The sequence below is a fragment of the Dendrobates tinctorius genome, unplaced genomic scaffold (genome assembly GCF_039654945.1).
Source record: "Dendrobates tinctorius isolate UK_male_01 unplaced genomic scaffold, ASM3965494v1 ptg000059l, whole genome shotgun sequence".
NCBI classification, from domain to species: domain Eukaryota; kingdom Metazoa; phylum Chordata; class Amphibia; order Anura; family Dendrobatidae; genus Dendrobates; species Dendrobates tinctorius.
Genome location: NW_027361727.1, coordinates 20,781,224 through 20,794,240, shown reverse-complemented (window position 1 = coordinate 20,794,240; position 13,017 = coordinate 20,781,224). Strand labels below are relative to the sequence as shown.

The window sequence follows — 13,017 nt, the reverse complement described above, 5'->3', positions numbered from 1 at the left end:
GGAGAAGCAGGGGTTGCAGAGACGTGCCAGGAGGGGGTGAGTATGATCTCTGACACCCCCACCCACCCCCCGGTATATGACTCGCGTATTTGCCGAGGGGAACTTTCAGCCCGAAAAAAATAGGCTGAAAATCTCAGCTTATACACGAGTATATACGGTATACAGTATGTTGAAGGAAAAAAAAAAAAAGCCTTTGAGGCTCCGAACAAGGCAGAAGAGTGCATGCTTCAGCCCAGCGCCGTACACGCCGAGCCACAACTAGTTATCTATCCTATGGTCCTATATATGATTATTCGCCCCTTTCAGATGTTAATGGGGCTGATAGATGCTTGGTTATCAAATATAAAACAGTCACAGTAAATAATATTAACTGTACCTATATAATCTGTATTACCAAAAACAAATCGACCGAGGATACTCACTGCATATATATTCCCCAAGGTGTAGTGGCTGACCAACGAGTCAGTAGATACGTCCGGCCCCGGGGACACATCGAGTGCAGCATGAGCCAGAATAGCAGCATCGGCAGAAAAATGTGCTCGGTGCAGGACATTCGCCATGTTCAGGAGTGCAATACCCTTGTTGAGCCTGTAAGGTAGGACTTATTACAAGAGGAAAATCATAATAGAGGCGACGTTGTCTCAGAAGCCTACGCGTCTGACCATCACATTGAAATATGGCGACTTCCCATAGGAGCTTAGGTCTGCAGAGTCGTCGACAGACATTGGTGCCGCGGCTGCAATCTGCTGTGCTAATGCTGTTATACGCTGGAGCTATGGCGGGACACCAACATTAGGGGAATAACCAGTACTCATTCTAATGGTAAATGCTCTGATAAGAGCTGAAGGAGCATTTTTACTTTTTGGAAATGAGTGCAATGACTGCACGTGGGAAGTGTGTGCAAGCAACCTTAACATTGACTTACACGCAGACCCCTGCTATACGCCGGCCCCCTCTACTGCTGATCCTACGGCCAAGTCTTCCTTATTTTCCCAAACCAGACATTGATGCCATTACTCAGAGAATGCAATGCACAAAAACTGCTGCACAGATTTGTGTTTGCAGGATGCCTCGATACAAATCAAATCTTTCTTTGCTTTCATCATCCCCATTTTATGGCTCATCCTAATTCGGCATCGAAACAACGGTCAATATATAGCTTGGAAATGGTGCATTACCTGGAAGAAAAGTGCAAGGCTCTCATGGCGCATTCGACCATGTGGAACGGCTCATTCTTTATTCTCCAATAGAACGAGGCCATGTTATAAAGAACCCAGGAAGTCGTATTCTGCAAATCAGAAAATAAAGCAATGATTTCCTCCGGCACGAAGTATATTCTGGAGCAGTGCGTCTCAGACGGTGGGGCTGTCTGCCCAGTGAGGCGCCCCTAGATGTTGCCGAGACGGTATTCACATTGGTGTCTATAAGCTGCACAGTGCCGCCTATAGCGACACAATGTCTGCTTTAGCAATAGAAGAGTAATTTTATAGTTATATTAATTTTAGGTCAACTAAAAGGAAAATGAAATGACCATTTTTCATTCTAGCATGGACTCTCACTACATACGGTGAGGCCCAGGTATCCGGATGGTCTCTCTGGTGAGACCCCAATAGAAAATGTTTGAGAAGCCCTGTTATATCCAATATGGAATCCTAAGAACCATCTCAAATTCCTTTAACGTTTTTGCTTTTGGTTAATGCAGGAGGCAGACAACTTGTGCCAGGCCGGCTGCAATATCTTTCTTAACCCCACTTACTCTTAGGTGGTGTGGATGTCCTCCACTTTTTCCCCCTTTACCCAGGAGGACACAGCGTGGCCTCCACAGTAGTTACATCCCTGCAGACATCACATCTCCGACGGTCATCTGTCCCCCAATGCTGCTGCACTGGATTGACAGTGACCTCACAATCATGAGAGATGACCAAAAGGGCGGCCTAAGTTTCCGGAAGGGCAAGTACAATTATTCTCTGTCCCCCCTATCCTCCCTCAGGGGCTCCCACATAGGTTTCATCTTTAATTTTCAATCCCCTTTGGGATTTTATTCTAATTACAAAAAATCTCATTTTTATGTGTTAGCCAGGATTCAGTTATTAAAGTTTAATTTTTATAACTTTTGAATACCGTATTGTATACTCACGTATAAGCCAAGATTTTCAGCCCATTTTTTTGGGGGGGTGAAAGTCCCCCTCTCGGCTTATACGCGAGTCATATAGCCAGGGGGGGGGTCACATCATACTGACCCCTCCGGCATGGTCTCTGCAGCCCCCCTGCTTCTCACACTGTCTCCTTTCCTTCCTACAGCGGTCACATGGTACCGCTAATTAAAATCATGATATGGGCATACTTATGACTTTATTGAGCGGTACCACGTGACCGCTGAAGGAAGGGAGACCGTGGGAGAACGGGGCTGCAGAGACACGCCAGGAGGAGGTAAGTAGCGATATTCACCTGTCCCGGTTCCAACGCTGCATGCCGCTGTCTGCCCGCTGGGTCCCTCTGTCAGTGACGTGCAGGCAGCAGAGGGCGCGATGACGTAGTCAGTGCGCGCCCTCTGCTGCCTGATGTCACTGCCAGATGGACTCGGCGGGCAGACAGCGGCGAGCAGCGTTGGAACCGGGACAGGTGAATATCTCAGGTGCCGGGTCCTGAGCCAGGGGCAACACCTGTCCCCCAGGGACAAGAGCTGAGTATGTTTTTGTTTTTTTAATACCTGCAGCAGCAGGAATATATGGGGGCATATTCTATGGAGCATCTTATGAGGGGAGCATATGGTGGCATATTCTATGGAGCATCTTATGAGGGCAGCATATTCAATGGAGCATCTTATGGGGGCAGCATATGGGGGCAGCATATGGGGGCAGCATATGGGGGCATATTCTATGGAGCATCTTTTTGGGGGCAGCATATGGGGGGATATTCAATGGAGCATCTTATGGGGGCATATTCTATGGAGCATCTTATGGGGGCAGCATATGGGGGCATATTCAATGGAGCATCTTATGGGGGCATATTCTACGGAGCATCTTATGGAGGCAGCATAAGAGGGCACATTCTATGGAGCATCTTATGGGGGCAGTATATGGGGGGATATTCTATGGAGCATCTTATGGGGGCATATTCTATGGAGCATCTTATGGGGGCAGCATATGGGGGCATATTCTATGGTGCATCTTATGGGGCAGCGTATGGGGGCATATTCTATGGTGCATCTTATGGGGGCAGCATATGGGGGCAGCATATGGGGGCAGCATATGGGGGCAGCATATGGGGGCAGCATATGGGGGCAGCATATGGGGGCAGCATATGGGGGCAGCATATGGGGGCAGCATATGGGGGCATATGCAATGGAGCATCTTATGAGGGCAGCATATTCAATGGAGCATCTTATGGGGGCAGCATATGGGGGCATATTCTATGGAGCATCTTATGGGGGCATATTCTATGGAGCATCTTATGGGGGCAGCGTATGGGGGGCATATTCAATGGAGATTCATTTTTTTTAATCAGATCTTTTTTATTAAACATTCAGGAATCAATACAGAAAGAATATGACATCTTATATAGCTAGTAAAAATTACATTTGAGAGCAGATATTATTTAAAGGGTAAAACTCTTCCTGTGTAAGAATAAATAAAAAGAAGAAATCTCAAAACACAGATATTTGCATAAAATTGAGCCTATAAACAACATGGCTCCACAAATAAACAAAAATCAAAATTATACATCAGTGCCTCATTTCAGCGGGAAAACCATCCCCGCCAGCCGCGCCACTCCGCATCATATGTCGCCGCCCCCCCCCCCCCCCGCGGATATCAGGTCGAATCCACCCCAGCCCCCTCCCACCGCGCCACTCAAAATCTACTTCGCCACAAAGGGCACTAGACTTTATTTTCACCCCCCAAGCATCCCCTCATCGCAAGCACAACAGCAACTGGTCCAACATCGCATCCCGTACCAGTGCGCCCGAGGGGAGACCCGGTGACTCCATCCATGGCTGCCAAATTTTGTAAAACTTTCTTAATGCATTTCTTTTTAAATAAGCCCCCCTTTCCAATCTGATGACATTATTTAGTTTATTTTTAAGCTCTGACAATGTTGGTGGCATAGGATCCAACCAATGATATGCAAGTATCTTTCTTGCCTGATACAGGATGCGTGCTATTCCCAGGGCCACTGCAGAGTCCGGGTCAACCCCCTCCTCCCACAAATTCAACAAACATAGACGAGGCGACGGTCGTATTGTGATATGGTATACTTGGGCTATGAGTCCCAGGGTCTGCCTCCAGAAATCCCCAATGTGCCCGCACTCCCACATAACATGCATCAAGTGGGCATCATCCTGCCCACACCTAACACATTGTGTATTGGGCCTAAGTCCCATTTTAAATAATAAGCTGGGTGTTTTATATACCCTGTGAATGAGATATATTTGCGAAAGCCGCTGGCACTCAGAAACCGCCATTTTAGGGACCTATTCTAGAATATCGGACCACTGGTCCTCCGTCAGGGGGCCAACGTCCCGTTCCCACTTATTCTTAGCAGCAGTCAGTGGATATGTCTCCAGATGGGCAGGCAATAATCTTTTATATAATTCAGAGATAAGTCCCCTAGAAGACTCAGATGTAAGTAGCATATGTAGTGTTTGATTATGTGTCACTATCACCGGATTTGTCCTTCTCTGTTTTTCCAATGCATGTCTTAGCTGTAAGTACTGATAAAAGAAGACGTGCGGGAGGTGAAATTCTGTTCTCAATTGTTCAAAACTCTTAAGAGTATTATTTTGCAAAATTTGTGACACCAGATAAATCCCTTTATCTTCCCATCTTCCGAACCCCACCAGCTCTTTGATCTCTTGCAAATCCGGATTTCGCCACAATGGCCACAATTCCGTAGGCCCATTTATCTTCAAAAGAGACTTACCCCTATCCCACACCTTGAAAATCATAGCCAACGTGGGGTATCGTGCCCCATTTATCTGCCGTCTTCCCACCTCCAACCGGCACCCTGGATATTTCCATACCGATCCTTCCCTCACAATATCACCACCATTGTCACACGCCCCAAGATGTTGCATCTGGGAGGCTATAAAGTATATGAATGGGTTTGGCACCGCCAATCCTCCCTCCTCCTTCCCTCGCTGCAGTATCTCCAAGCGAATCCTAGCCTGTTTTTTCTTCCAAATTAATTCCCGGAATAATGTATTTATTTTTGCAAAAAAGTCCCTACAGATCCACACCGGAGAATTATGTATCAAATATAATAATTGTGGCATCATTACCATTTTGATTAAGTTAGATCTACCAATATTCGACAACGGCAGGCGACACCAAGTATGTACTTTTGCTATAAATCGCTGCAACAGGGGCTCCAGATTCAGAGCCCGAAAATCCTTCGGGGCAGGACTAACAATTATACCCAGATACTTAAACCTCCGAACTACAGGGACCGGTATCTGCAAATCTGAGAAATCCGCCGGGAGAGGGTCTATCGGCATTAAAGCTGATTTGGACCAATTAATCCGAAGACCAGACCTCAGCCCAAATTCTCGAATGACCTCCATTGCCGGCAAAATCGAGGAATGTACCTTAACTAAATATAGAAGTAAATCATCCGCGTACAATGATATCCTCAACTCCACAGTTCCACATCTGAATCCCATTATTTCTCTGGACTTCCGAATTGCAACTGCCAATGGCTCCACCGCAGTAGCAAATAGCAAGGGCGAGAGCGGGCACCCCTGTCTAGTACCTCTCCCAAGAGGAAAAGACTCAGAGACCCTGCCATTAGCCCCAACCTTCGCCACCGGCGAGCCATACAACAGCCTCACCCAATTTATAAATCTGTGTCCAAAGCCCATTTTCCGAAGTACCGCCCACAAAAAACCCCACTGCAAACTATCGAACGCCTTAGCGGCGTCTAAGGACAAAATTGCTCTTCCCCCCAACTCCCCAGAACTATGTTGAATCCCCAAGTATAGTTTCCTAAGGTTCATAGATGTGGCTCTGCCTGGGATAAATCCCGTCTGATCCTTCTGTATAACAGATGAGATAACTCGGGACATCCTATTGGCGAGTACCTTGGCCAATAATTTAACATCTGTTGATAATAGGGAAATCGGGCGATATGAATCCGGAACCTCTGGATCCTTTCCGGGCTTTAATATTAAAACTATCAAAGCTTCCCTCATAGATGGCGGGAGGACCCTCTGCCTCAGCCTCTTCAAATACCTTAAGTAGCTTAGGTAGCAGTAAGGGTGCATAGGTTTTGTAAAACTCGCCAGGCAGGCCATCCATTCCTGGAGCCTTTTCATTTTGCATCTGACCAAGCGCCTCCTCCAACTCCTCCAACAGGATGTCCCGATCCAATGAATCCCTATCGCTATCAGCCAATGCAGGTAGAGAGAGCGCATCCAGGTACTGCTCAATCTCAGTCTCCGTGAGACTGCAATCTGATGTGTATAGTCGCATATAATACCTCCTTATCTCACTCACTATGTCCGCACTGTCTGTCACAGGACCACCCGAGTCCGTTTTTAGCCTATTGATATATGAAGATCCGTCCTGTGCTCTAATGACCGTGGCCAATAAATGTCAATGGAGATTCTTATGGGGGTATATGGTATGCATTGCTGGATTCCCCCTCTCTCTCAGGCTCCAGAATGCCCCATGTGAACTGCATTGTATTTTACATGGTATGCATTGCTTACCCATCTTCTTGTATCCATAATTGTACTTCATTCCTGTTATCTTTGCCACACATCTAAGTGGTCTGTATAACCCCTTCCCCCTTTTAAGACCTTTGCTTAACTCTGTGCATTTGGCCTGGGCAGACACACCCCACTTTCACTCACATCTGATTGTCTTTAGCTGCACATATATTCAACACCATGGGTCTGCTCCAGACGTTGTTGGCTCCATCCATTTCAAAATCCATATTTCAAAGTACAGATTTCTAAGTACAATTCGCTGAATTAGACTAGAATTGGACTGGAATTGACTGTAAGGTAACGGACTATAACACCACAAATATGTTTCGCCTTCTTTTTACTATCACCCCCATACTACTCTATTTCTCCCTAACTCCTGCAATCCCTCCACCCAGTAAGGAACTAGTCATTTCCCCCTCCATCCTTCCCAACCATCTCAACTCTTCGTCAGAACTGTTCCTCCACATACAATCCTTTTTCTCCAGACACACACGGCCACATCATGTCATATCCTGATCCCACCTTCTAATGCTCGGTCTACTACTCCTCATTGCTGGCGACGTATCCCAAAATCCTGGCCCTCCTCAACACATCCCTATACTCACTTCTGTCACCCTGCCACGATCTTCTACACATCTTCACAACCATGATAACCTCATACCCATTCATCCAGCCCCCACTCCTCCAACCCCCTTACCTGGAGCCCTATGGAATGCACGTTTGGTCTGCAACCAGCTGTCATTTATCCATGACATCTTTATCACCAACAAACTCTCCTTCCTTGCCATCACTGAAACTTTGCTCACTCCCTCTGACACAGCCTCTCCAGGTGCCCTTTCCTATGGCAGATTCCATCTCTCTCACACCCTTCACCCCAGCAACTAACATGGTGGAGGAGTTGGCTTGCTCCTGTCTGATACCTGCTCCTTAACCCCAATTCCTCTGCCACCCTCCGCTACTCTTCCCTCGTTCGAGGTGCACTCCGTCCGCATCTATTCCCCCTCCAACCTCCTGTGATCTATCGCCCCCCAGAACTAGCCATCTCCACCACCTGGCCACTCCATTTCATTTCTGCTGACATCCCCACCATCATCATGGGCGAGTTCAACATCCCCATTGACACTTCCACCCCGGCTGCCTCTAAATTTCTATCGCTCACGGCTTCCCTCGGCCTCACTCAATGGTCCTCTGTGGCCACTCAAAGATGGTCACACGCTGGACCTTATCTTCACCCATCTCTGTTCCCTCACTAAACTCAATAACTCACCACTCCCCCTGTCTGACCACAACCTACTGACATTCTCTTCCCTCTCCTACTGTGCAACCCCCGCTCCATAAACTCGCTCACCCTCGCTCCATAAACTCGCTCACCCTCGCAGGAATCTCAAACACCTCAATTTACAATCACTCTCTGAGTCCCTTTTCCCTTCTACAGACATAGCTTCCCTTCATGACACAGATGCTGCTGCCACTTTTTATAACACCACAATAACAGTAACACTTGATTCGGCTGCCCCCCTCACGCAGAGCAAAACTCGAAGAATCAACAGACAGCCCTGGATGACCAGCCTGACCAAAGAACTGAGATGAGTTTCCAGGGCCACTGAGCAGAGATGGAAGAGAACCCATTCTACTGAGCACTTCAGCGCATACAAGCAGTCCCTTGCCAGCCTCAAGTACACACTCTCTGCCGCAAAACAAACTTACTTCGCATCTCTCATATCCTCCCTGTCTCAAAACCCTAAACAGCTCTTTCAACACTTTCAATTCTCTACTCCGTCCCACAGCACCTCCTCCCTCTCCTCTCATTTCTGCTGAAGACTTTGCCTCCTTCTTTAAGCAGAAGATTGACACGATCAGACAAAACTTTGGCCGCAGCCCACAATGCCCCTCTTAGCTGCTCAGCCCTGTTCTGCAAAAGCCAGCTTCTCCACCATGACAGAAGATCAGCTCTCCACCCTTCTGTCAAGATCACACCTCACTACTTGTGCCCTCGACCCACTCCCATCCTACCTCATCCCTAACTTGGCCACAGTCTTCATCCCATCTCTAACACACCTCTTCATCCTTTCACTTACAAATGGTGTCTTTCCCTCATCCTTCAAACATGCCTCAATCATACCCATCCTCAAAAAGCCATCCCTTGACCCATCCTGTGTCTAACTATCGCCCGATATCTCTTCTCCCTTATGCCTCAAACTACTGGAACAGCATGTATATCTTGAACTGTCCTCCCAGCTCTCCTCCTGTTCCCTCTTTGACCGGTTACAATCTGGCTTCCCACCGCATCACTCAACTGAAACTGCCCTAACTAAAGTCACTAACAACTTACTAACCGCCAAGAGCAAGCGACACTACTCTGTCCTCCTTCTCCTGGACCTGTCCTCTGCCTTCGACACCGTAGACCATTCCCTCCTGCTACAAACTCATCTCTTGGAATCACAGACTTGGCCCTATCCTGGATCTCATCATACCTAACAGACCGAACATTTAGTGTCTCCCTCTCACAAACCACCTCCTCCCCTCGCCCCGTCTGTCAATGTTCCTCAAGGCTCGGTCCTAGGAACCCTACTATTCTCCATCTACACCTTCGGCTTGGGACAGCTCATAGAATCCCACGGTTTGCAGTATCACCTCTACGCCGACGACACGCAGATCTACCTATCTGGACCCAACCTCGCCTCCTTACTGAAATCCCACAATGTCTGTCTGCTAACTCAGCCTTCTTCTCTGCTCGCTTTCTGAAACTGAACATGGACAAAACAGAATTCATCTTTCCCCCCCCCCCCCATCTCACTCTACCCCTCCACCAGACCTATCCATCAATGTCAATGGCTGCTCTCTATCCCCAGTCCCACACGCTCGGTGCCTTGGGGTGATCCTCGACTCTGCGCTCTCTTTCAATCCACATATCCAAGCCCTCGCCTCCTCCTGCCGCCTCAAACTCAAAAATATTTCCTGGATCCGCTCATTCCTCAATCACTAAACCACAAAAACACTAGTGCATGCTCTTATCTCCCGCCTCGACTACTGCAACCTCCTACTCTCTGGCCTCCCCTCTAGCACTCTGGCACCACTCCAGTCCATCCTACACTCTGCTGCCCGACTAATCGACCTGTCTCCCCACTATTCCCCAGCCTCCCCCCTATGCCAGGACCTTCACTGGCTTTCTATTGCCCAGAGGCTCCAATTCAAAACCATAACCATGACATACAAAGCCATCCACAACCTGTCTCCTCCATACATCTGTGACATGGTCTCCAGGTAGCTACCCAAACGCAACCTTCGATGTCAGGATCTCCTTCTCTACTCTCCCCTTATCTCTTCTTCCCACAACCGCTTACAAGACTTCTCCCGTGCTTCCCCAATACTCTGGAACTCTCTGCCGCAACACATTAGACTCTCACCATCAAGAAGAACCTGAAGACCCACCTGTTCCGACAAGCCTACAGCCTGCAATCATCCTCGGTCTACTGTACCACCGCACGACCTGCTCTACCCTCTCCTACTGTATCCTCACCCATCCCTGTAGACTGTGAGCCCTCGCGGGCAGGGTCCCCTATCCTTATGTACTTGTGTGTCCCTTGTCTTACACATGTTTATTATACTTGTCTATATTTCCCCTTTTCACATGTAAAGCGCCATGGAATAAATGGCGCTATATAAATGCATAATAATATTCTATGGAGCATCTTACGGGGGCAGCATATGGGGGCATATTCAAAGGAGCATCTTATGGGGGCAGAATATGGGGGCAGAATATGGGGGCATATTCAATGGAGCATCTTATGAGGGCAGCATATGCAAGCATATTCAATGGAGCAACTTATGGGGGCAGCATATGGGGGCATATTCTACGGAGCATATTCAATGGAGCATCTTATGGGGGCATATTCAATGGAGCATCTTATGGGGGCAGCATATGGGGGCATATTCTATGGAGCATCTTATGGGGGCAGCTTCTATGGAGCATCTTATGGTGGCATATTCAATGGAGCATCTTATGGGGCAGCATATGGGGCATATTCAATGGAGCAACTTATGGGGGCAGCATATGGGGGCATATTCTACGGAGCATATTCAATGGAGCATCTTATGGGGGCATATTCAATGGAGCATCTTATGGGGGCAGCATATGGGGGCATATTCTATGGAGCATCTTATGGGGGCAGCTTCTATGGAGCATCTTATGGTGGCATATTCAATGGAGCATCTTATGGGGCAGCATATGGGGCATATTCAATGGAGCAACTTATGGGGGCAGCATATGTGGGCATATTCTATGGAGCATCTTATGGGGGCAGCATATGGGGGCATATTCTATGGAGAATATTCAATGGAGCATTTTATGGGGGCAGCATATGGGGGCATATTCTATGGAACGTCTTATGGGGCCAGGGCATATTATTCTATGGAGCATCTTATGGGGCCATTATTAACCTTTGTGCAGCATTATATGTGGCGTATTTTGTATGGAGCATCTTATGAGGCCAACATGAACTGTATGGAGCATTATATGGGGCTCCTGATTCAATATGGATATTCAAAAACATTTAACCTACTGATGTCTCAATTAATTTTACTTTTATTGGTAACTTTTTATTTTTGAAATTTACCAGTAGCTGCTGCATTTTCCACCCTAGGCTTATACGCGAGTCAATAAGTTTTCCCAGTTTTTTTGTGGCAAAATTAAGGGGGTCGGCTTATACACGAGTATATACAGAACATTTTTCCTTAATCCTTAAGCACTTTAGTCTATGAACTTATACCGGCGGTTGTAAGGGATAACAGCAGTATGCCCTGACAACAGGAAAGAATTTGGGGCCCTGTAATGGACTCTGGGCCATCCCCCTATACAAGTTATGGGCCCTGATGTTCCCCCAGTGTCCTGTTAAGATTACTTGTTGGCTTCACAATTTGTATTTAAGTGTGGCATTCAATGGGTTAAACAGCAAAGTTGTTTTTTTTCTTATCTGCTGAGGTTGTGTATTGCGACAGTTACCCTACAGTGCCCGCATGGCGAGACGTGACGAGCATGCTCACCATGATGCAGCATTTGTCTGCCGCTCATAACAAGCATACGCATGGGCGAATTGTCAATCATCATCTGAATTTCTTCATAATCCTTCAATTACCTTCACAAGGGCCTCATGTATTTTATGCCCAATGTCCTCCACATTCTTCCCCAACTTATAGGACAGGGAGCTAAATATAGGATCTTCTTTAGGTAGCAGTGGGGCGGAAAGGTTCTTCCTTTCCTGAATACCCTACAGATAGAAAATTAGCAAAATATTATTTCAACCAGGATGATCATAATCAAGGGAAGGGCCTCATCTCATAAAAAATAAATAAATAAAAAATAAAACTGAAGCTCGTTTACTTTGTTCACATTTTAACATGCTGTTTTGGGGGCCAAAATGTGTGATTGCTTAACATTCAGTAACCCTATATAGACTCATACGATAAACCTCAGCCACCAGTAGAGGGAGCTCACCGTATAAGGGACTCCCTAATAAAAGCATCTACAGTAAGCTCCCCCTAGTGGTGGCTGCTGAGAGGATGAATTTCAGCAATGAGCTATAAGTCTGTGCAAGTATTAGGAGCTCTGTAAGTGAAACATGCCTCCAATCATCTGATTAGGTGCCATGGGCCACTGCTGCCATTTATTTCTGGACGCCTTACATATGAAGGCCAATTTTACACAAGTCAAAATATTAACGTTCGTACCCGAAGGTGCTGATAAGCGTGGATGCTGAAAGGAAGCTCTATGATGCTGGTGCAGTCGGGTGGCTTTAGGTTTGGAGGTAAGGGACTGTGCATGTCCATGTAATCTTCTGGACTGTAAATTAAAAAAAAAAAAAAAAAAACCATTAGGATACGTAAAATATACAAGTCAGCAGGTTTTCTGAGAGCAGCATGATGATCAATGGCGCTATATAAATATTAATAATAATATTTGGGTGCGCAGAAGGGCTCAGGAGGGAAGGAGAGCCAATAGACTTTTTTGGAGCGCAAAATTGGCTGGAATAGATATCAGATGCCATGTCACATGTGGCGAGCCCCTAATGTGCCTAAACAGTGGAAACCCCCCACAAGTGACCCCGTTTTGGAAACTACACCCCTCAAGGAATTTATCTAGTTGTGTGGTGAGCACGTTAAACCACCATGTGCTTCACAGAAGTATTAACACACTGAGAAGCTAAAATGAAAATATATGATTTTTCTAGCAAATATGTTGCTTCAGATGCAAATTTTTCATTTTCACAAGGGTAACGGGAGAAATAGGGATTTTTGTGTACTCACCGTAAAAT

At 46.8% G+C, this 13,017-nt stretch overlaps 1 protein-coding gene across 2 annotated transcripts in view; it reads right to left on the bottom strand.

Annotated features, from left to right (window-relative positions):
• The window catches only part of TTC17 (tetratricopeptide repeat domain 17), an 84,115-nt gene that overhangs the window by 56,650 nt on the left and 14,448 nt on the right, over positions 1-13,017 (bottom strand). For both annotated transcript variants that reach the window (XM_073578549.1, XM_073578550.1), the window contains exons 4-7: positions 12,434-12,545; positions 11,842-11,973; positions 1,179-1,288; positions 423-588 (exon numbers count right to left, since the gene is read on the bottom strand). In XM_073578549.1, the coding sequence (XP_073434650.1) occupies positions 423-588; positions 1,179-1,288; positions 11,842-11,973; positions 12,434-12,545 (520 nt within the window). The remainder of the gene's footprint in view (positions 1-422; positions 589-1,178; positions 1,289-11,841; positions 11,974-12,433; positions 12,546-13,017) is intronic.